This window comes from Anomaloglossus baeobatrachus, chromosome 2, assembly GCF_048569485.1.
Source record: "Anomaloglossus baeobatrachus isolate aAnoBae1 chromosome 2, aAnoBae1.hap1, whole genome shotgun sequence".
NCBI lineage: Eukaryota > Metazoa > Chordata > Amphibia > Anura > Aromobatidae > Anomaloglossus > Anomaloglossus baeobatrachus.
The window spans coordinates 219,720,129-219,743,540 of NC_134354.1; the positions used below are offsets into that span (position 1 = coordinate 219,720,129).

Genomic DNA, 23,412 nt, shown 5'->3' on the forward strand with positions numbered 1-23,412 from the left:
TAAAGTGTACTTTGCCGCAGAGACTAATCGGTTGGTGGTGTGCTCTTTTAGTGACGTCACAAAGAAGCGAGTGGCCATCCTGAGTGACATGCACCTACGGTGTCTTCGTACGAAGTGGCTCAACACCGCAAAGAAGGATGAAGACACCAGATGCTTGGAGCAGATGAAGCAGCTGACCGCTGTGTTTCAACAACTGGTGGTTGTGAAGAAAACATTAATTGGGCTTGCAATAAGAGCACTAAGAAATAATATTGAGCAAGCCAGGAAGGTTCCAGGTGTTATAGCTGTGCAATTAGAAAAAGACAGTGGAACATTTAAAATCTATGGGAAAACTGCAGAAGCAGTCAGGATAGCTCGCAGGTTGTTGGAGTTTGTGGAAGAGATCGTACAAGTGCCCAGAGAGCTGGTCATGAGGCTTATTGGACGACATGGAAGAGCCATGCAGGAGATGGTTGATAAGACCGGTGTGACGAGAGTTAAGGCTGCTTTACACCAGACAATCTATCGTGCGATACATCGTCGGGGTCACGGTTTTTGTGACGCACATCCGGCATCGCTGGCGATGCCGGCCTGTGTGACACCTCCTAGCGACGCAGTATCGCTCACAAATCGTGAGTTGTGTACTGCTCGCTAGGTTCCATAATATCGTTTAATTTAGTAGTTCATAGTTTCCGGGGTAGCACACGCCGCTCCGTGTGACACCCCGGGAACGATGAACAGCAGCTCACCTGCGTCACGCGGCCGCCGCCGGCTATGTGAAGGAAGGAGGTGAGCGGGATATTTACGTCCCGCTCATCTCCGCCCCTCCGCTTCCATTGGCCGGCGGCCGTGTGACATCGCTGTGACGCCGAACGTCCCTCCCACTCCAGGAAGTGGACGTTCGCCGCCCACAGCGAGGTCGCACGAGAGGTAAGTATGTGTGACGGGGGTTACTGACTTTGTGCGACACGGGCAGCGATTTGCCCGTGACGCAAAAAGGACGGGGGCGGGTACGATCGATTGTGAAATTGCACAATCTGTCGTACCGTGTAAAGCAGCCTTAAGAATTGATATTCATAATGAAGCCAAGATGCCCTGTGAAGTTGGTACGGTCCCATGTCCCATTGTGGGAACAAAGGAGTGTGTTGAAGATATACGCGCCCTCCTAGAATACCGTCTGGAACTTACTTGGAAGAATCAAAACAATTGACTCTAGAAAGACAGAGGATTGCAGAACAACTTCGTCAAGTTGGCAGGAGGCGGCGACCACTTTCAGGCCGGGGCCCAGAGAAGCAGTGTTGTCCAGCTGATGAATGTGTTGCCTCAAATGGCAGTGGAAGCCGGTCCTTTAGTAAACACAGCCAAGGTCCTAGAAGACCCACCTATCCTTTGGGCTATAGCACAGACTCTACAGGGTCCACACCCTCTAAGATGAAATCTGAGAGAAAGGATGGAAGAAGTGATGTGTCCACTGCCAAAGATGGTGATAGGAAAAGGTGTCAACGGAGAGGTGACCGAAAATGCATGGAAAGAAGATGCCATGATAGATCTGCCAAAAAAGAGTGCGCAGGGTCTAGTTTTTGCAGGTCTTCTGTTAGCTCAGTGCTGAGGTACCCCACTCTGGTGGACTGGATAGCTCAGGGTCAGACCGGACGGTAGTTTCGACTGACCGTGGGTCTCACTACCGTACTAAGAGGCAGGTTGACTGAACAGGGTTTGGTGACGGTGACAGACTCTGTTACAAGGGTTGGAGCCCAAGACAGGCAGAGAAGAGTCTCTCGTTTGGAAGTGTATACAGGTGCCAAGCCCGACGGCTTTAGGCAGAGGGGAGGGATATGTGACAAGGCAACCGGTTATATTGTGAATGACAGGTATGTACCACGGAAGTGGTGTGATCCTGGGAGTTCTTTCTGGTACTTGTAGTGCCATAGACATTTTCTATAGTTTTAAATGGGCCAGGATTACGAATGGCTAAGAGATGGGTGGGACTGGCCATTCACATACCCCTGCCTATGGGTGTGTCTGACACAAGTCTTAATTAGCTTGTTTGGCACATGGAGTGAGGGTATGGAGCAGTGTATGAGAAGCACTGCATGAGGAACAGCTTCTGAGGGAAGAGAGGCTGTTTACCTCAGAGAGGTCTGAAACCTCTGGAAGGAACCCGTCTGAAGGAGCAGAGGGTTGGCTTCACACGTAAGTGAGTGGATGCTGAGAGAGCTCCATTCAGATCAAGGGTATCTGAACTGAGCGGGAGTACCGTGAGTTCAACGGACTTGAAATCCGTCTGTATTTGTGATTTTGTCTGGAGAAGCGGTTTATGGTGTTTTTTTAATAAACCGTTTGAATTTTTTAAGACTGGTGTTCCTGTGTTACCTCAGAAATGCAGCCAAGTGAGTTTTCCCCATCACATGAGCAGGCAATCGCTCACAGTATCTATTATATAGCTAATCTGTCTGTCTTTTTTATCTATTTCTCAATTATATATCTCTCTATGCATCTATGTCTCTATTACGGTATATATCTGTGTGTCTATCTCACTATTACCGTATCTATCTACCTACCTATCTCTCCATTATTTATCTGTCCATCCATATATCTCTCTATTATATATCTATCCATCTATTTTTCTGTTTATCTATCTATGCGTCTATCTATTATCTATCAATCTGATATGTATTTGTCTATCTATCATCTATCCAGCGTTGGTCTGGCACACTACTGAGACACTGGTGAATGACCTGGTGGACTCTCCAACTGGACATAGAGGGGACCCGCCGGCAGGGGTGCCGCTGGCATCAAAGATTCGGGGCTCCAGCCCTGAACCTCTTGCCCAAAGCCCGGAATCTTCTACAACCATCGTACTGAACTGTGTCAGTGTCGCGTTGCCGTGATACAGTTCAATCCTGTGACAGAGCTCGGAGCTCCATGCTCTATCACTGCCCGTTTTCTTAGCCTCAGATCGCTGCAGGCCTATGGCTTAGGAGACCGTATGCCCATGAGCGCCGCGCGGTGATATCATTGTATCGCGCTGCCTCTGGAGGCCACCATAGAAGAGCAGAGGGAGGCTGCAGTGCTGGCAATCAGGATTAGGTGAGTATAATATTTTTTTAATGTCTATATGGGATCTGTGGGGGCTCATGTTGTACATAAGAGGCTATGTGGGGGCCCCTGCTGTGTATAGGAGGCTGTGGAGGCCACTGCTATGTATAGGAGCCCGTGTAGAGGCTCCTGCTGTGTATAAAGGCTGTGTGGGGCTCCTGCTGTGAATTTGAGGCTGTGTGGGGCCTGCTGCTGTGTATAGGAGGCTTTGTGGTTGCTCCTGCTGTGCATAGCATGATGTGTGGGGTCTACTGCTGTGCATAGAATGCTGTGTGGGGGCTCCTGCTGTGCATAGAAGGCTGTGTGGGGGCTCCTGCTGTGTATAGGATGCTGTGTGGGGGCTCCTGCTGTGTATAGGATGCTGTGTGGGGGCTCCTGCTGTGTATAGGATGCTGTGTGGGGGCTCCTGCTGTGTATAGGATGCTGTGTGGGGGCTCCTGCTGTGTATAGGATGCTGTGTGGGGGCTCCTGCTGTGTATAGGATGCTTTCTGGTTGCGCCTCCTGTGTATAGGAGGCTGTGTGGGGGCTCCTGCTGTGCATAGAAGGCTGTGTGGAGGCTCCTGCTGTGTATAGGATGCTGTGTGGAGGCTCCTGCTGTGTATAGGATGCTGTATGGGGGCTCCTGCTGTGTATAGGATGCTGTGTGGGGGCTCCTGCTGTGTATAGGATGCTGTGTGGGGGCTCCTGCTGTGTATAGGATGCTGTGTGGGGGCTCCTGCTGTGTATAGGATGCTGTGTGGGGGCTCCTGCTGTGTATAGGATGCTGTGTGGGGGCTCCTGCTGTGTATAGGATGCTGTGTGGGGGCTCCTGCTGTGTATAGGATGCTGTGTGGGGGCTCCTGCTGTGTATAGGATGCTGTGTGGGGGCTCCTGCTGTGTATAGGATGCTGTGTGGGGGCTCCTGCTGTGTATAGGATGCTGTGTGGGAGCTCCTGGTTTGTGGGGGCTCCTGCAGGTATTTGCATATACTTGTAGTGTGGCTTCTAGATTTAACTCCTGTGGACCCCAGATACCCAGTCCGACCCTGCAACCATTTTTCTTTTATATAGTATCTATGTGTGTGTGTCATGCAGGGCTGTCACCAGGAATTTCAGGGCCCCATACTGCCAAAATTTTCGGGCCCCTTTCATACTCCACCACAGCTCCGCCTCTAGCCCTCGAGCCTTCGGCAATAGAAAAAAGTGTTTCCAGCATCACATCCAAGAAATAAGGTTAAAAAACAATTTTATTCCATAAGGTTAAAACCAAAGGGCACTTTACATGCTGTGACATCACTAGCGATGTCGTGCGCGATAGCACCCGCCCCCGTCGTTCGTGCAACATTTGGTGATCGCTGCCGTAGCAAACATTATCGCTACAGCAGCGTCACAAGCACATACCTTTTCAGCGACATCGCTGTGACTGCCGAACAAAACCCTCCTTCAAGGGGTAGGTGCATTCGGCGTCACTAAGCGGCCATCCAATAGCAGAGGAGGGTCGGAGGTGAGCGGCTGGAACATGTCGCCCACCTCCTTCCTTCCTCATTGCCGGTGGACGCAGGTAAGGAGATGTTCTTCGTTCCTGCGGTGTCACACATAGCGATGTGTGATGCCACAGGATCGACAAACCACCAGCGGCATGCACCACCAACAATATTATGAAAAGGAGCGACGTGTCAACGATCAACGATTTTTGACGCTTTCGCGATTGTTGATCGTCGCTCCTTGGTGTCACACGCTGTGATGTCGCTAACGGCACCGGATGTGCGTCACTAACGACGTGACCCCGACGATCTATCGTTAGCGATGTCGCAGCGTGTAAAGCACCCTCAACACTAGGTTGGATGGACGTCCATGAAGTATAAAACAATGTCTGACGCCTTTCACACCTAAAAAAGGTTCTTAGTCGAAAGGCCGCTTTACACGCTGTGACATCGCTAGCATTTGCTGCCAATGTCGAGCGCGATAGCACCCGCCCCTGTCGTACGGCCGATATGTTGTGATCGCTGCGGCTGCATCACACGCACATACCTGCTCTGCGACGTCGCTGTCACCGGCGAACCGCCTCCTCTCTAAGGGGGCGGTTCATTCAGCGTCACAGCGACGTCACAGCAGCGACACTGAACCACCGCCCAATAGAAAAGGAGGGGCGGAGATGAGCGGAACGTAACATCCCGCCCACCTTCCTTCCTCATTGCCGGCGGCCGCAGGTAAGGTGAGGTTTTTCGTTCTCCAGTGTCACACGTAGCGATGTGTGCTGCCGCAGGAACGACGAACAACATCATACCTGCAGCAGCAACAATAATTGAGAATAGGGGGGGTATGTCACAGATTAGCGATTTTGAACGTTTTTGCGACGATTCAAATTCGCTCATAGGTGTTGTGGAGACACGGGGCTCAGTGGGTGCTCTCGTCCACTAAAACCCGCCGCCTTTAGAAAGACAGCATGGCTCAGAGCTCATCCCAACTGAACGCCGGCCACCTTAACCATGGGCGTAACACTACTCAGACAACACAGGGTGAGGGAACCACAATAATTAGACTTTATTGGATCCCCAAACAATTAACGGCACATAACACATAACCAGCAAAACACACAAATATAACAGGCAACAGAGTCTCACCCTTCCGCTGGCTCACCAGGGATTTAGAATGTCCGTGCCTCAGATCTCATTGGTTCATCTCGGCGTATGTTGACTGGTTGGACTGGCAGATGGGCTCCAGGCATGGGGCCCCGGCTTTGAAGACACTCTTTGGCCATGTAAGGTGTTAAATACTGTTTGTATAGAGTCTAGTGCAAGGGTACAAGGGAAACACAGACACAGGTTTGCTAAACAGTTCTTGTATTACTTCATACAAGTAAGTGCACAAAACATGAAGGGTTAAACAGTTGCAGGGTGCAGAGGCTGGGAACAAATTAATCAGGAATGGAGCCTAAAAGTTCAGCAGAAATGTCAAAGTATAACTCAGTCTCTCTTACTGTACTTGTAAACGTCCATGGCAGAGCAGAAGGGTTCCTGTGTGGACACAAGTTCCAGGGATCCAAAACAGAGGATGGCAGAAAAGTAGTTCTTCCAAAGACTTCAGGAGATGAGGTTACAGGCAGGCTGCTAACAGGATTCAGAAACATTGGTCAATCAGCTGAGCTGGCTTAAGCAGGTAATTGGCAGGGAACAGGGCGGGAACATAGTCAATATGGATTCCTCAGCTTCTGAGGGCAAAAGTGAGGGCAACAGAACAGGAAGCAAGTTGGCCTATGAAGAAAAAACAGAATAAAGCAAAATGACAAAACAAGGCAAAAAGTCAGAGAACCTCACATTACTCCCTCCTTAGGGACGGCCACTGGACGACCCCAGACCAGGGTTGTCTGGGTATCTCTGATGGAAATGGCGGAGTAAGCGGGGAGCATTGATATTGTCAACTGGTTCCCAAGAGTTGTCTTCCGATGAGTAGCCCTGCCACTTAATCAGGTACTGTAGCTGATTTCTGTGCAATCTTGAGTCCAGGATTTTTTCCAATACAAATTCTTCCTGACTATCAATTAACACTGGATCAGGAGGGGAAGGAGAGCGTCCAGGAAATGTATTGGGTACTGCTGCCTTTAGGAGAGAAACGTGAAACACAGGATGGATTCTCGTAGTTCTGGGCAGTTGAAGACGACAAGCCACAGCACTTACAATCTTAGTGATCTTGTACGGTCCAACATACTTTTGTCCCAACTTAGATGATGGAATTCTCAACTTAAGGTTTCTGGTTGATAGCCAGACCAAATCTCCTACCTTGAAGGCTGGTGCAGGCTCACGAAACTTATCAGCTGCTTTCGTATACCTCTCTTGAGCCGATCCCAGGTTCTCCTTTAGAAGATCAAGATTCTGCTGTAGCGAAGAGATTCTGTCAGCCACAGCTGGTAAGGGCGAATCTATGGGAAGGCGAGGAAGAATATTAGGGCGATAGCCCAGATTAGCATAAAAAGGAGACTGTTTAGTGGAGGCGCTCTGAGAGTTGTTATATGAAAACTCAGCCAGTGGGAGTAGATCCACCCAGTCATCTTGTAGATGGCAGATGAAACAGCGGAGATACTGTTCCAAGGTCTGGTTGGTCCGCTCAGTTTGTCCATTTGTCTGGGGGTGAAAGGCAGAAGAAAGATTAACTTTGATGTCTAATGCCTTACAAAAATTCTGCCAGAACTTGAAGTGAATTGCACCCCTCGATCGGAAATAACCTCATCTGGTACTCCATGCAGACGGAGCACATTTTGAATAATTAGGTCAGATGTCTGTTTTGCAGTGGGTAAGCCGACACAGGGGATAAAATGAGCTGCTTTCGTTAAACGGTCCACCACCACCAAAATAGTGTTCTTCCCTTGGGAGGTTGGCAATTCTACAATAAAGTCCATTGCAATGGAACCCCATGGACGGGATGGAATAGGTAGGGGCTGTAATAGACCTGTAGGTGAAGAACGTGGAGTCTTGAATCTCGCACAGACTTCACATGAAGTAACGTAATTTTGAACGTCTCTTCTGTAAGTGGGCCACCAAAAGAAACGAGAAAGGAACTCTTGAGTCTTTAAAATTCCTCTGTGTCCAGCCATTTTGAATCATGAACGAGTTGCAGTACTCTCAATCTGACTGCCTCAGGTATGTACATACGTTGCCCTTGAAACCACACACCATTTTTGAAGACCAGACTTACTTCATCAGATGGATTTGCTAGCAAGGAATCTGAATGATATGCCTCCTTGATGTCATTGAGTAATTCTTGATTATGAGTCACTCCCAGGAATCTGGAATCGGGAAGAATTGTCTTAGGAGGCGTGAATGGAATGTTGTCAGTCGAGAAGATCCTAGACAGTGCATCAGCCTTCCCATTGCGTGACCCAGGCCTATAGGAAACTACAAAACTAAATTGATTTAAGAAAAGGCTCCAGGAGTCAAGCATTTGGCCGACCTGATAAATTCCAGATTGCGGTGATCAGTCAGGACGATTATCTGCTGTGCCGCTCCCTGAAGAAGGTGTCTCCATTCCTTGAAGGCAGCAATAATGGCCAGCAATTCTCTATTTCCCACATCATAGTTTCTTTCCGCTGAAGACAACCACTGGGAAAAGAAAGCACAGGGATGTAAAACATTATTCTCACCTGTCCTCTGTGAGAGTATGGCACCGATGGCGCAGTCCGAGGCATCCACCTCTACTATGAAGGCAAGTTCAGGGTTAGGATGCACTAATATAGGTGCTGAGGTGAATTTATTCTTCAAAAGGGAAAACGCTTCTTGGGCTTGAGGCGTCCAGGTGAAAGTAGACTTCTTACGGCTAAGTTGTGTGATAGGTGACACTACCTCAGAAAAGTTCCTGATGAAACGCCGATAGAAATTGGCAAACCCGATGAAGCGCTGAACCTCCTTTACATTCTTGGGAGCTGGCCAGTCTTTGATGGCTTGAGTCTTGCTTTCATCCATGCTTATTCCCTGTGAAGACATTACGTACCCCAAAAATTGAATCTCGGTCCGATGGAATTCACACTTTTCCAGTTTGATATAAAGATGGTTCTGTCAAAGGCGCTCCAATACCATCCTCACATGTCTATGATGTTCATCTGTGGAGTTAGAAAAGATTAAAATATCGTCTAGATAAATCACCACAAATGTATCCAAGAGATCCCTGAAGATATCATTAACTAGATGTTGAAAGGTAGCTGGGGCGTTACACAGGCCGAACGGCATAACTAGATATTAAAGATGGGTGCGCCTGCAGGAGATGAAGAGTGGCGAATGAAGCCCTTGGCTAAATTTTCATCTATATAGTCCTTCAATGCTTTTAACTCTGGTCCAGCCAGGGGGTAAATTTTGCCAAAGGGTATCTCAGCACCAGGCAAAAGTTCAATTGGACAGTCATAGGGACGGTGGGGGGGAAGCTGGTCAGCGTTCCGCTTATCACACACATCCGCATACTCACAGTATATTGCTGGTAGCTCGGAGACTGGTGTGGATATCTTAGGGGCTGAACAGACTGAAACCCCAGGACTTATCTGCTTCTGCTTCTCTGGAAAATGCAGCTCCTTGGTTTCCCAGTTTATTGTAGGGTTCTGAGCCTGCAGCCATGGCAATCCTAGGATGATGGGAAAATGGGGAGAAGAGATTAGCATAAAAGACAGTCTCTCTTGATGATAGTTACCCAGGAGAGCCTTCAGGGGCTTTGTCTCATGATCCACTGGTCCAGAGGTTAACAGTGAACCATCCACAGTCTCCATCTGTACAGGAGTAGTCTTCTTCACAGAATGTATCCCATGTTTCTGGGCAAAGGAAATGTCCATAAAATTGCCGCTTGCTCCGGAATCAATCATAGCAGAGCTAGACACCCTGACTGTGTTTAACCCAGAGCTTGATGGAGAGAAATATATGAGAATTGTTCTTCTTACAAATCGGCTGAGACACTGCTGAGTAAACCTGAAAAACTGCAGCATTGATATGGGAATCGGAGTCAGAAATAACGGAGTTCAAGCCCGAATAATCAATGTCTATAGCTGCTGATCTCTCTGGAGCCTGTGATTTAGATATTACAGATCTCCTTTCATAGCATTCACAGTGTACAACAGCTGCGGTAGTCTTACGGGATCAGCTGGGGCAGTTTGTAAGGAAATGCCCTGACTTACCGCAATAGAAACATAAATTTTCCTTCAGTCGATGTTCCTTGCGTGCATCACTGACCCGTCTCTGTAGAGAGTCCACCTGCGTGGGTTCAGGTTCAGGGTCTCGAGTTCTCCTACCAAGAGACTCCTTAACTGGAAAAGAAGGAAGGAAATTGTTAATACGGTAATTTTCAGATACTCTCTCCTGTCTGCGCTCAGTAAGACGGACATCGATCCCAATGCAGAAATTGATCAAATCTCCCAAGGCAGAGGGAGGATCTGCACGAGCAAGTTCGTCCTTAATCACAGAAGACAATCCTTTCCGGAAGACAGACGTCTTGGCGGAGCTATCCCAAGTGGTGTCAAGGGCCCATCTTCTGAACTCCAAGGCATACTCTGCAACAGAATGTTTACCCTGACGCAAAGTCAACATGGCTGCTTCTGCTGTAGCACCTCGGTTCGGGTCATCAAACACCTGACCCATGGCTGAAATGAAATCATTCAGATTATTCAAACAATCACCATCAGTCTCAATCAGGGGATTAGCCCATGCAAGGGCCTTGTTGGTGAGCAGCATGATTATTGTTAGCACTCTCGATCGCTCACTGAGGAACTGTGATGCATGAGCAGCAAAAAAACAGTTTGCATTGGTTAATAAATCCCCTGAATTTTTCCCATTCACCGCCAAAGTGGACAGCCTCCTGGGCTCGGACAGGCAAGCTTGTCCACAGGTATTTGGACCACTCAGCTGTGGGCACCTGGTGCATACGCATTAGCACCTCAAAGTTTTGCAAGTGTTCATCTATCTCGGTGCTGGAGTCATTAAACACTGGCACGTCCCTGTAACGAAGATGACTTCCTTGGTGGTGGTCTATCCTGGAGGTAGGCGCTGGTGGTAAGGAAATTGGAACTCCATAAACATATTCCAGAACACAAGCCCTCTCTTCTCTTGAGGATTTAGGCCCCAATGCAGAAAATAACGCTGTGGCTTGGGCCATTTTGGACCAAGTTGATTCCCGATTGTCACTAGATCCATGATGTGGCACATAGTTTAAATCCTCTGGGTCAATATCGGCAGGATCCTCACCGTCCTCTGCATCATTCTGGGCATCCCAATGGACTAATTTCTGCATCAAGTCTGACCAAGTGTCAGCGTTCCTGTAGTCAATCTTTCGCATCTGGCACAGATCCTGTAGCATCCATTTACTGCTGCGGTCGTATCTCCTCTCTTGTCCTTGTCCCATGGCTGAGCTGGTGGGGTTGGACATGGCAGCGTCCGAAACCTGAATGCCTCCCTTATGGCCCGCTAGGTATGCTTATGTGCCTCCTTGGTTGTTGAGCCCTGGACGGTGTCCACGAACACCAGTCCGCTGCAGCTCCCCTGGGTAAACCAGGCTGAGTAGTGTCCCACTGCTGCCACCAATTGTGTTGACACGGGGCTCAGTGGGTGCTCTCGTCCACTAAAACCCGCTGCCTTTAGAAAGACAGCGTGGCTCAGGGCTCATCCCAACTGAACGCTGGCCTCCTTAACCGTGGGCGTAACACTACTCAGACAACACAGGGTGAGGGAACCACAATAATTAGACTTTATTGGATCCCCAATCAATTAACGACACATAACACATAACCAGCAAAACACACAAATGTAACAGGCAACAGAGTCTCACCCTTCCGCTGGCTCACCAGGGATTAGAATGTCCTTGCCTCAGAGCTTCCAGGGCCGCTTACTCCAATCCAGCAGCACCCCGCTTTCGGCGGGCACCCACCGAGAAAGGAATAGCGCCAGATTTAGGAAGCTGTGTGAGGTCTGCAAAGTCTGTAGCAGGTGACTGGATTGTCCCAACCTGAGTGTCCTCCTTAGGTAGTCCCGGTATGATGATATAATCCTGGCAGCCGGGGTCGAAATCCCTAGGCTGTGGATATGGTCTCCAACCAGAACCGGAGTCCCTAGATTGAAGCCATAAGATATCCTGATCCTCTAGTCAGCTCCAAAGAGCTTAGACTGGATCCATCAGCATCCATCAACAACATCCTGGTGGCTTAAAGAAATCCCTTTTATAGCCACAGCCTTCCACTTGGATACACTGCGTCCTCATCGATTGGTTGGACAAGATCGCCTCTCCCATTGGATGAATCTCAAGCTGCATGGACAATGTTCATCCAAATGATGTCTATAGAAAGACTGAAGATATCTACATGGAGTCTGCAAGTCACAGACTCGACAATGGCTACTAAGGTAATTTACATTAGATTAGCAGTACACAACTACAATACAATGAATGCTTCGAAGGGTCTGGTCCCAAACAATAGTTAAGCAAACATGAGTTACCACACAGTAGAACAATACGTCTGGCTGAATGTTAAGAAACTTGAACCCATGAGAGTCCATGTCGTCACAGGTGTCACACACAATGACATTGCTAACGCGGCCGGATGTGCGTCACAAATTCTGTGACCCCCAACGACATCGCTTTAGCGATGTCGTAGCATGTAAGCGGCCTTTAGACATATCCTGCTAGACTTTCACAAGTAAGTTATTGAATAAAGTTAGTTTTTAACCTTATTTCTTGGATGTGATGCTGGAAACTACTTTTTTCTATTGCTGGACTTTGCATCTTTGAACACGGAGCTGACTGCCCTGCACTGTCCCACAGAGAAAGGACCCAGGTGATGCATTTACCAGGTGAGCTGAGATCCTCCTATTCATACTTTCCTCCAATCTTCCAGTTCCACCATCACTGGAAAATCTCCAATTCTGCAGACAATCCTCACCAATCACACATTAACCACTAGTCGTCATTTTGACAGCCTGAAAAACGCTACATGCACCATTTTTGGGTCATCAAAATGACGAGCCCCAGACAGAATCGTCAGCCATATGCGTATATCTAATATATAAAGCTGTGTCTGTGTATGTATGTATGTATGCGTGTGTATGCGTATGTATGTGTGTGAATGTATGTATGTACTATATGTATGTATGTGTGTGTCCGCCCGCCAAAGGAATCCGTAACGTCTTATTTACAATCACTATATTTTGCACAGACGCCTCATGTGACTCATAGACTAGGAACGTCTAAGGAACAACTAGGGAATGTCATAGACTGTTTTGAGGGGAAAATTTAACCCTGTGCTTTACAGTTATTCGAGGAATTAGCATTCAGAGGCTAAAATTTAACTTTTAATCTATTACATTAAAATTTTTTAGACTAAAATATTAACCCAAAGTTCTCTGGATTGCTGTCGTTATACAACCCTCACAACTCCAGAGAACCTATGACATAACAAACAATCAAAAAAACACAATAAACACAAATCAAAATTGAGTATGATGGTTAACACTCCAATAAGGACAGTGGTCCAATATGAGTATCTAAAAAATCATCAAAAACAACTCAATATAATAAACAAATAGTGCACGGTAATCCTCAAGGAGGAATTTACCAATTCAAATTTTATAGAGTGAGTTAGGATTGATCTCACCCATTCTTGCAGCTTGGGGTGCAAAAGGCTTCCTCTATATGGGTCCACACAGCGTCAGCTGGCCCTATACTGACCCTAGAAGACCTTCATAACATCTAACACCCCAAAGCTTCTGCTCTTACAAGAACAGACCACATCTAGTCCTCTCTTGTGCCCCTACAATATTCCTGGCCCTCGTCCCGACGCGTTTCATCACTTCCGACTCATCAGGGGACTTCAGTATTGCGTTAGAGGTAACAGGTCCTACACCCAGACTCACACACTATGTGTGGACCCATATAGAGGAAGCCTTTTGCACCCCAAGCTGCAAGAATGGGTGAGATCAATCCTAACTCACTCTATAAAATTTGAATTGGTAAATTCCTCCTTGAGGATTACCGTGCACTATTTGTTTATTATATTGAGTTGTTTTTGATGATTTTTTAGATACTCATATTGGACCACTGTCCTTATTGGAGTGTTAACCATCATACTCAATTTTGATTTGTGTTTATTGTGTTTTTTTGATTGTTTGTTATGTCATAGGTTCTCTGGAGTTGTGAGGGTTGTATAACGACAGCAATCCAGAGAACTTTGGGTTAATATTTTAGTCTAAAAAATTTTAATGTAATAGATTAAAAGTTAAATTTTAGCCTCTGAATGCTAATTCCTCTAATTTGAAGAGGCCCATTCTCCTATATCAGGAGTTGCTGAATTGATTTACAGTTATTCGCTAAAAAATCTCCTTACATTGAAGTCAATGGAACTGGGAGCTACATGTCATTAATAGAAGCTGTGATTGGTTGCTATAGGCAACAAAAGACATTCTTAGTATAAGAAGTTTATATGTGAGGTAATAAGATGTCTGTGGGTAGACAGAGAGAGACAGACTGACAGGGAATGAGAGAGACAGACTGACAGGGAATGAGACAGACACAGAGACAGACTGACATGGAATATGAGAGACTGACAGAAATGGAATATGAGAGACTGACAGACAGGGAATGAGAGAGGCTGACAGACAGGGAATGAGAGAGGCTGACAGACAGGGAATGAGAGAGGCTGACAAACAGGGAATGAGAGAGACTGACAGACAGGGAATGAGAGAGACAGAGCCTTAAGGGTGCTTTACACGCTGTGATCTCGCTAGCGAGATTGCTAGCAAGCGTACCCGCCCCGTCTGTTGTGTGTCACGGGCAAATCGCTGCCCGTGGCGCACAACATCGCTTACACCCGTCACACGGACTTACCTTCCCTGCGACGTTGCTGTGGCCGGCGAACTGCCTCCTTTCTAAGGGGGTGGTTCGTGCGACGTCACACGGCAGCCGTCCAATAGAAGTGGAGGGGCGGAGATGAGCGGAACAAACATCCCACCCACCTCCTTCCTTCCTCATTGCGGGTGGCCGCAGGTACGAGGTTGTTCCTCATTCCTGCGGTGTCACAAATAGCGATTTGTGCTGCCGCAGGAACAACAAACAACCTCGCTACTGACCAGACAACGATTTTTGGTAAATGGATGACGTATCACAGACCAACGATTTTTTTGCCTCTTTTGCGATCGTTTAAGGTTGCTCATAGGTGTTACATGCTACGATGTTGCTAACGACGCCAGATGTGCGTCACATACACTGTGACCCCGACGATATATCATTAGCGATGCCGCAGCATGTAAATGGCCCTTTTACAGGAAATGAGAGAGACAGACAGGGAATGAGACAATCTGACAGGGAAAGAGAGAGACAAGAGACATCCAGACAGAGACAGACTACATGCACACTGCACAGTTACACACACATTACCTCATCTTACAGTTCCTGATCGGTGCAGAGCAGAAAAGAAACCACGGGGACCTGTATGGAGGCTGCAGCAGCTGAACAACAGGACCTGCCACTTCACCGGTCATGTGATCAGGCACATCATTAGTCAGATGATCTGACAGGTCCTACACCTCTGCCTCCATTCTGGTCCAGTACATTTCCTGTTGTGCTCTGCAACGATCACATAGATCAGTGCAGAGCAGCCCTCTATGACCGACTGTGGCCCGCCCTCATTGCCCTCATGGCGGCCTCGCCTTATGGAGCCCGGTGAGCAGAGAGATGAGAGGGGCCTGGGCTGTCAGCGGCTGGGCCCCTCTCCTGGCTTCTGCTCACGGGGCCGTTCAGCAGTCACAGTTGTAATGCCCTGATGGCGGCCTTGGTGTCATGTATATGGTGTAATTTATGCAATGGCAAAATGACTGGTCCTGTGGGTGATGGTTGCCACTGCTATTTCCTCAGATGCATGGTTGAACACCATTGAGGAGCGGATGGCCATAATTCCCTGTTTTGCCCCTTGCTCTGCAGCTGTGGGTCCCAGATAGGTGTAATGACTTCAGGGGGAGCCTGTGACGCGATGCCAGTGGGCCCTGCAGCTGCGGTCAGAGTGGGTGCAGAGCATGTGTAGGGGGTAATAGATACATATAATTTATTATACACCCTACATACTCGTATGCGCTGTACCTGTCACGTATAGTGTGTAATGTAATTCTGAATATTGACCTGCCATATCTTAAAGGTGTGTAATATGCGCTCTGTTAGGATTTCACTTGCCGATTCGAATAGTTGTCATCTGATTGCTCACATGCGATTTGCAATATGTGGTCATCTGCCGAATGACGTCTCCTCCTGTTTCTCTCAAATTGTTATAATTTTCAATGAGACAAGCGGGGGGAGATGTCATTCTGCAGAGGACATAGAGTCTGCAAATCACTTGTGAGCGATCACACGACCACTCAAATTGGCAAATGAAATCCTGACAGCGAATATTACACACTTTAGAGATTCGGCCGGTCAATGTGCAGAATGTCAAACCCTGTGGAGACACTGGTCAGTCTAGGGCAGCAGAGCAGGGAGAAGCAGAATATTCTGCAGAATATCATGATTCGCGTGGATTTATCTTACAAATTTTCCAAGAAAATTATTTGCAGCATTGCCAGCTGGTGTGAGCCCAGACTGATTAATAAAGGGATTACAGTATATATGCCATAGTTCTTCCATACCCAGTGCCACTCCTTCACAGTGTGTATGTGGTATTGCAGCTTTGTCTGTTCAGGTCATTGGAGCTGAGAAGCAGCGACACATACACAGCACCCTCCGTCCATATGGTGTGTATGTGATACTGCACCTCAGTCTGTTCAGATCAGTGGAGCTGAGAAGCAGCGACACATACACTGCACCCCTGTCCTTATGGTGGGTATGTGGTACTGCACCTCAGTCTGTTCAGGTCATTGGAGCTGAGAGGAATCTACACATACAACCTGAGAACTCTTTATTATGTAGAAAGCAGAGATTTTTTTCTAATTTCTTATATTTCCCTTTAACATCTGTATTTTGGACTTTTTGGTCCGGAGTACACGCAGCATCGGCCGCTGGCTCCATGGTGCCTTGTCTGGTATCATCTGGTACATTTATCCACAGGATTTGTATAGTAGATGCTGATCCCACCAATGGGGCCACGACGTGCGCCGCTCTCAGTCCAGAGACGCAGAACTCCCATCCAAGTGTACATAGATTTATACCATCTCTCCATGAAGAGCGGCAGCGCCTCATTCTCCAGATACATGTGGCCCCATTGGTGAGATCCGCATGTAGCATCCATAATGTAATATCCAGGGATACTGCATAAATTATTGAAATCAGAAGACCCCTATAAGAACGAAATCAGACGTGGTGACATTAATGTGGATTTGAGATGCAGATTCTCCAGCACAAATCTGGAGGATTGTTTGTTTCCTGGGAAACTGGGTAAAAAAATTAGTAGGGGGGCACCAAAGGTCGGTTATGTACAGGGCGCCATTCAGGCTAAGGCCGGCCCTGCGTACCGGGACTTGTTTTTCAGATGTGCCTGCTCCAGAGGGTCTCCGGTGTCTGTCCATATGTTCAGGGCAGCGAGTCGGCTATTAACTGCGGCGGGATCCGGGGAAACTGCAGAGAGCTTCAGACTCGTGCTTCTTACCTGGCCATTAGCAAGCCACGCCCCCCCCTTCCTTGGGGGTATTTTTTAATCATGTTCGCTACTAGTATATTAAATCAGTTAATTTGTGTTTGAGTATATGCTCGGTTTGCCTTCTGCATATGAGAATATATATGTGTGTGCATATATACAGTACAGACCAAAAGTTTGGACACACGTTCTCATACAAAGAGTTTTCTTTATTTTCATGTCTCTGAAAATTGTAGATTTACATTGAAGGCATCAAAACTATGAATTAACACATGTGGAATGAAATACTTAACAAAAAAGTGTGAAACAACTGAAAATATGTCTTATCTTCTAGGTTCTTCAAAGTAGCCAACTTTTGCTTTGATTACTGCTTTGCACACTCTTGGCATTCTCTTGATGAGCTTCAAGAGGTAGTCACCGGAAATGGTTTTCACTTCACAGGTGTGCCCTGCAGGTTTAATAAGTGGGATTTCTTGCCTTATAAATGGGGTTGGGACCATCAGTTGTGTTGAGCAGAAGTCTGGTGGATACACAGCTGATAGTCCTACTAAATAGACTGTTAGAATTTGTATTATGGCAAGAAAAAAAGCAGTTAAGTAAAGAAAAACGAGTGGCCATCATTACTTTAAGAAATGATGGTCAGTGAGTCCGAAAAATTGGGAAAACTTTGAAAATATCCCCAAGTGCAGTGGCAAAAACCATCAAACGCTACAAAGAAACTGGCTCACGTGAGGACCGCCCCAGGAAAGGAAGACCAAGAGTCACCTCTGCTGCGAAGGATAAGTTTATCCGAGTCACCAGCCTCAGAAATCGCAGGTTAACAGCAGCTCAGATTATAGACCAGGTCAATGCCGCACAGAGTTCTAGCTGCAGACACATCTCTAGAAAAACTGTTAAGAGGAGACTTTGTGCAGCAGGCCTTCATGGTAAAATAGCTGATAGGAAACCACTGCTAAGGACAGGCAACAAGCAGAAGAGACTTGATTAAGCTAAAGAACATAAGGAATGGACATTAGACCAGTAGAAATCTGTGCTTTGGTCTGAGGAGTCCAAATTTGAGATCTTTGGATCCAACCATAGTGTCTTTGTGCGATGCAGAAAAGATGAACGGATGGGACTCTACATTGCTTGATCCCACCGTGAAGCATGGAGGAGGAGGTGCGATGGTGTAGGGGTGCTTTGCTGGTGACCCTGTTGGGGATTTATTCAAAATTGAAGGCATACTGAACCAGCATGGCTACCACAGCATCTTGCAGTGGCGTGCTATTCCATCCGGTTTGAGGATAGTTGGACCATCATATATTTTTCAACAGGACAATGACCCCAAACACACCTCCAGGCTGTGTAAGGGCTATTTGACTAAGAAGGAGAGTGATGGGGTGCTACGCCAGATGACCTGGCCTCCACAGTCACCAGACCTGAACCCAATCAAGATGGTTTGGGGTGAACTGGACCGCAGAGTGAAGGCAAAAGGGTCAACAAGTGCTAAGCATCTCTAGGAACTCCATTAAGACTGTTGGAAGACCATTTCCGGTGACTACCTCTTGAAGCTTATCAAGAGAATGCCAAGAGTGTGCAAAGCAGTAATCAAAGCAAAAGGTGGCTACTTTGAAGAACCTAGAATATAAGACCTATTTTCAGTTGTTTCACACTTTTTTGTTAAGTATTTCATTCCACATGTGTTAATTCATAGTTTTGATGCCTTCAATGTAAATCTACAATTTTCAGAGACATGAAAATAAAGAAAACTCTTTGAATGAGGAGGTGTGTAAAAACATTTGGTCTGTACTGTACATATATATATATATATTTCTTTTTCTGTGCTTTTCCCTCTTTTTCCTTTATATACTCTGTGGTGACTTTCTCTGTGTGAACTAAGATTACCATATTAAGTAATGAATGTGGGTGAGTACCTACCTGACAAACGTGTATTTAATGGTGGATGTTTTATGTGACCATAAATATGAGTAAGAATCCTGTGCAATCCGAGATGTGTCACCTGCTCTGCTTTTAACATTTTCTGTCTGATGGCATTTTATCAAGATGTGGAAGTAATGTGATTATTTTATCTATTTTCTTTGTGGGATTGCTGGAACCTTTTTTCTTTCTCATTTAATTTGAACTATACCTGACTTTGATGTGGGCTTGCACACCGAGTCTGCATCTTTCCCGGCAGATGATAATTTACTCACCATCTGACCCTAACAGCCGCAGGTGGAGTGGAGTTCCGCTCGATGCTGTTAACTTTTAAATGCTGCTGTCAATCTCTGATGGCCCCGAGCAATACCCATTTTATTTTACCCAGTCTGGCATGAGTAATGTAACTTTGATGTACAATGTATAATTTAATCAGCTTATTGTTTATCGCTGCTGATACCAGAGTATGGGATTCAAGAATTTCTCTTTCGATAATATCATGGATAGCAGGGATTCATGATTTCCATTTATCCAGAACTGGAAGAGGAGAGCTGTGCGCTTTAGCCCTGATAAACCAGACCTCCAGGGCCCTGGGAGCGGATAATACCAATAATTAGGAAAGAGGAAAATTGAATATTCTCGTGCGGGAACTGTGAGTGAAATGCATGGAGTATCTGGAGATATTTAAGGAAATGAGAGTGCAGTAGCTCAAATGCTGCTTGTATTTGATCAAAAGAATTTAAACACATTATTACGTATTAGGTCCCCTATTGTAGTTATTCCCCTAGCCTCCCAATCATGAAACCCCTCAAGCTCCCCAAACTGAGGCAGATTTGCAGTGCCACCTGGGCAATTTAAAAAAAAAAAAAAAAGAAAATAAGAATAAAGCAGGCACATTATACTTACAAGTTTCTGCACGGCTGTAACACTACTTCCGGGGCTGCTCATTTACCTCATGCATATGCACTGCTTCCCTCGCCCACTGGCAGTCCCAGGGTCTGTGATTTGTTTGTTGCAGTAAGACTGCGCCGTGACCCTGTGTGACAGCGTGTCTGATTGCTTGGAATCACAGATGCTGTCTGCGTGTCTTATTGGTGTCAAAATAAATAAATAAATTTAAAAAATTTGCGTAGGGTCCCTCCATGTTATGATACCCAGCACAGATAAAGCATATGACTCCAGGCTGCAGCTCCCAGCTGTGTGCTTATCTTGGCTGTGTAACAAAATAAGAGAAACCCATGCAGCTTTTTTAAAAATTATTTAAATAAATTATTTTAAAAAATCTGGGGCTGGTATTCACAGGCTGGGGAAGCCCATGGTTATTGGGCAACCCCAGCCTAAAAGTAGCAGCCTGCAGCCACCCAGAGTTGTCAGATCCATTAGATGCAACAATCCCAGAACTTTACCCAGCTCATCTCGATTGCCCTGGTATGGAGGCAATCAGGAAAATAAGGAGTTAATGACAGTTCACAGTTGCCAATACGCCCTAGATTAGTAATGAGGAGAGTCTCTGAGACTCCCCCATTACTAATCTGTAAGTGAAAAGAAATAAACACAAACACTGAAATAATCCTTTATTTGAAGTAACATACAGAAAACCCCACCCTCTTTCACCCCTTTATTAATCCAAAATACACAGTTCCGACGTAATCCACACGAGGCCCCACAATGATTCTGGCTCTGCTACATACATACTGAAATCACAGTAAATGTCCACACGCTATGGCTTCAGGCAGACAATGACCAAGCCTCAGCGATGAGCGGTGACGTCACTCAGTTTAATTGCGGTCACACTGGAACATCCAACGGTACTCCACTTGAAACTGCAGGTAAACTGACCTTATTAAACTCAGTGACCTCACCTCAGGTGAGGTCACGAAGTTTACAGACCTGCATCTCCTGGCAGAAAAATCATATTTTTTTTGCAAAGAGATGTAGATTTGGTCCTGAAATTTATACACCATATTCCTTCACTAAATAACTTGTCTGCTCTAATCCCCCTAGCAGTTTCAACCACCATTTTAATGCGCATATTCGGGTCCCGTAGACTTATATGGGGACCGGCATCCAGCCAGATATCCAGAATTAATTCCAGGGCCGAACTGGGTTGTTTTTTTTTTTTTAAAAAAACCCATCACTACTCCTATATTGTGATTATCTAAAAAGAGTTATTTAAATGTCCTTGTGTAAAGCTGCATATCTATATTTATTTGGTGTGCATACAATACATTTTTTTATGTATTTTTTGTGTTTATATTTTAGATGAAAATGAAATCGATGAGACAAGACACTTTTATAGTGATCTTAACAACAATATTGAGGCAAGATTTTAATTATTTTTTTAATCTGTTATTGTAGTGATTGTTTTGATATATTTTGTTGTTTCCTATAAAATGTAAAGCTTGTTTGTGTTAAGCGGGCTTTACACGCAACGACATCGCTAACAAGATGTCGTTGGGGTCACGGAATTCGTGACGCACATCCGGCCTTCTTAGCGATGTCCTTGCGTGTGAAACGCAGGAACGACTTGTTAATGATCAAAATTACTTACCAAATCGTTGATCGTTGTCCAGTCGTTCCTATCTCGATTATCGTTGCTGCTACAGGACGCAGGTTGTTCGTCGTTCCTGCGGCAGCACTCATCTCTATGTGTGACACCGCAGGAACGATGAACAACACCGTACCTGCGGCCGCCCGAAATGAGGAAGGAAGGAGGTGGGCAGGATGTTCGGCCCACTCATCTCCGCCCCTCCGCTTCTATTGGGTGGCCGCTTAGTGACGTCGCTGTGACCCGAACAAACTGCTCCCTTAGAAAGGAGGCGGTTCGCCGGCTACAGCGACGTCGCTAGGCAGGTAAGTATGTGTGACTGTTCCTAGTGATGTTGTGCACCACGGGCAGTGATTTGCCCATGACGCACAACCGACGGGGCTGGGTGCTTTCACCAACAACATTGCTAGCGATGTCGCTGTGTGTAAAGCCCGCTTTAAAGTGAACTTGACATTTGATGCATGCTGCCTGATTAAAGGGCAGTATGTATCCAACCAGGGCCTTTTTTCCCACTAGGCACACTTGGTAAGGTGCCTGGGGCAGCCTTTATGGCAGCAAAATTTTTTTTTTCTTAATTTTTTTTTTTACATCCTCTCCCCCTCCTTTAGACCGTCTATCTGCTGTCTTTTCGGAGGGGGGGGGGAGGCGCACCTCCATTGATTTGTACCGCGTCTTTAAGACGCAAATACAAATAAACTGTGGGAACAAGGAGCTGATCGACCCCGGAAGTGCCAGCGCCTGCACTTCCGGGCTCAGAGGCACACCAATCAGCTCCCTGCTCCATACTGCAGCGTCTAATGCTGCAGATGCCGCGGGGGAAGATGCCGGAGCTAGAAGAGGACAGACGACTCAATTTAGCCAGGAGGAGGGCAAAGGACACCAGAGGAGGGCAGCAGACACTAGAGCAGGTAAGCACTCACAGAGCTGAAGATTCATAGGGAAGTTATGGGTGTTGCTGATGCTACACACTGGGCATGAGGGGGTGGCGGAGGCTAATGCTATAGACTGGTGATTGTGGGGGAGGGGCAGGCTAGTGATAAAGCCTGGGGATTGTGGGGGAGGGGGAGGCTAATTCTATAGACTGGGGATTTTGGGGGAGGCTAACGCTATAGACTGAAGATTGTGGGGGAAGGGGCTGGCAAATGCTATAGACTGGGGATTGTGGGGGAGGGTGAAGATAATGCTATACACAATAGAGATAAGACCTAGCATCACCTAAGGCAGGTGCTCTGGAAAAATAAATTATAGTACTAAGAGCAAGAGAGTTCCGGCACACTGTACTGTTTCCCAAAAGAAGAGGAAATACACTGGTTCAAGTATTCTTAATCTGTTTTTCTTTATTGAAAGATAATGAAGTGCTGTACATGAATAGAAAGTCCGCCAGGACGTTTCGGCCCTAGGCCTTCATCAGGTCGGACAGTCTGACTGGAATATTTTTATATGTGAATAAAACAGAAAAGCAGATATCAGCAAGTGTAAATAATACATACAATAATGACAATCCAAGGGAAATAGCATAGTACATGTTTGAGGAGATGCAACATAGAGGGCAAATTCACAACAAAATATGACATACAATATGTTGTATTACGGAGAATGAATACAATTGCAAAGATCCGTAAATGAGGAAAAATTGTGAATAGCCAATCATCATAAATATGTTAGGTCCAGCATGAAATCTATTCTAAGTCTGAACTGGGTGCAAAAACCTAAAAAAAACATCACTATGGGGAGATAAGGTATGCACACCAGTGACTATGTAAGGGGAATACATGAAATAGCAGAAACTGCTGTGTGAATACTGACTTGAAAAATCCAATAG

The 23,412-nt window shown here is 46.3% G+C and overlaps 1 protein-coding gene across 3 annotated transcripts in view; it reads left to right on the top strand.

The window, feature by feature from the left end:
• The window catches only part of SYCP1 (synaptonemal complex protein 1), an 811,750-nt gene that overhangs the window by 156,311 nt on the left and 632,027 nt on the right, over positions 1-23,412 (top strand). For all 3 annotated transcript variants that reach the window (XM_075335624.1, XM_075335625.1, XM_075335626.1), the window contains one exon: positions 21,305-21,363. In XM_075335624.1, coding sequence (XP_075191739.1) covers positions 21,305-21,363 — 59 coding nt within the window. The remainder of the gene's footprint in view (positions 1-21,304; positions 21,364-23,412) is intronic.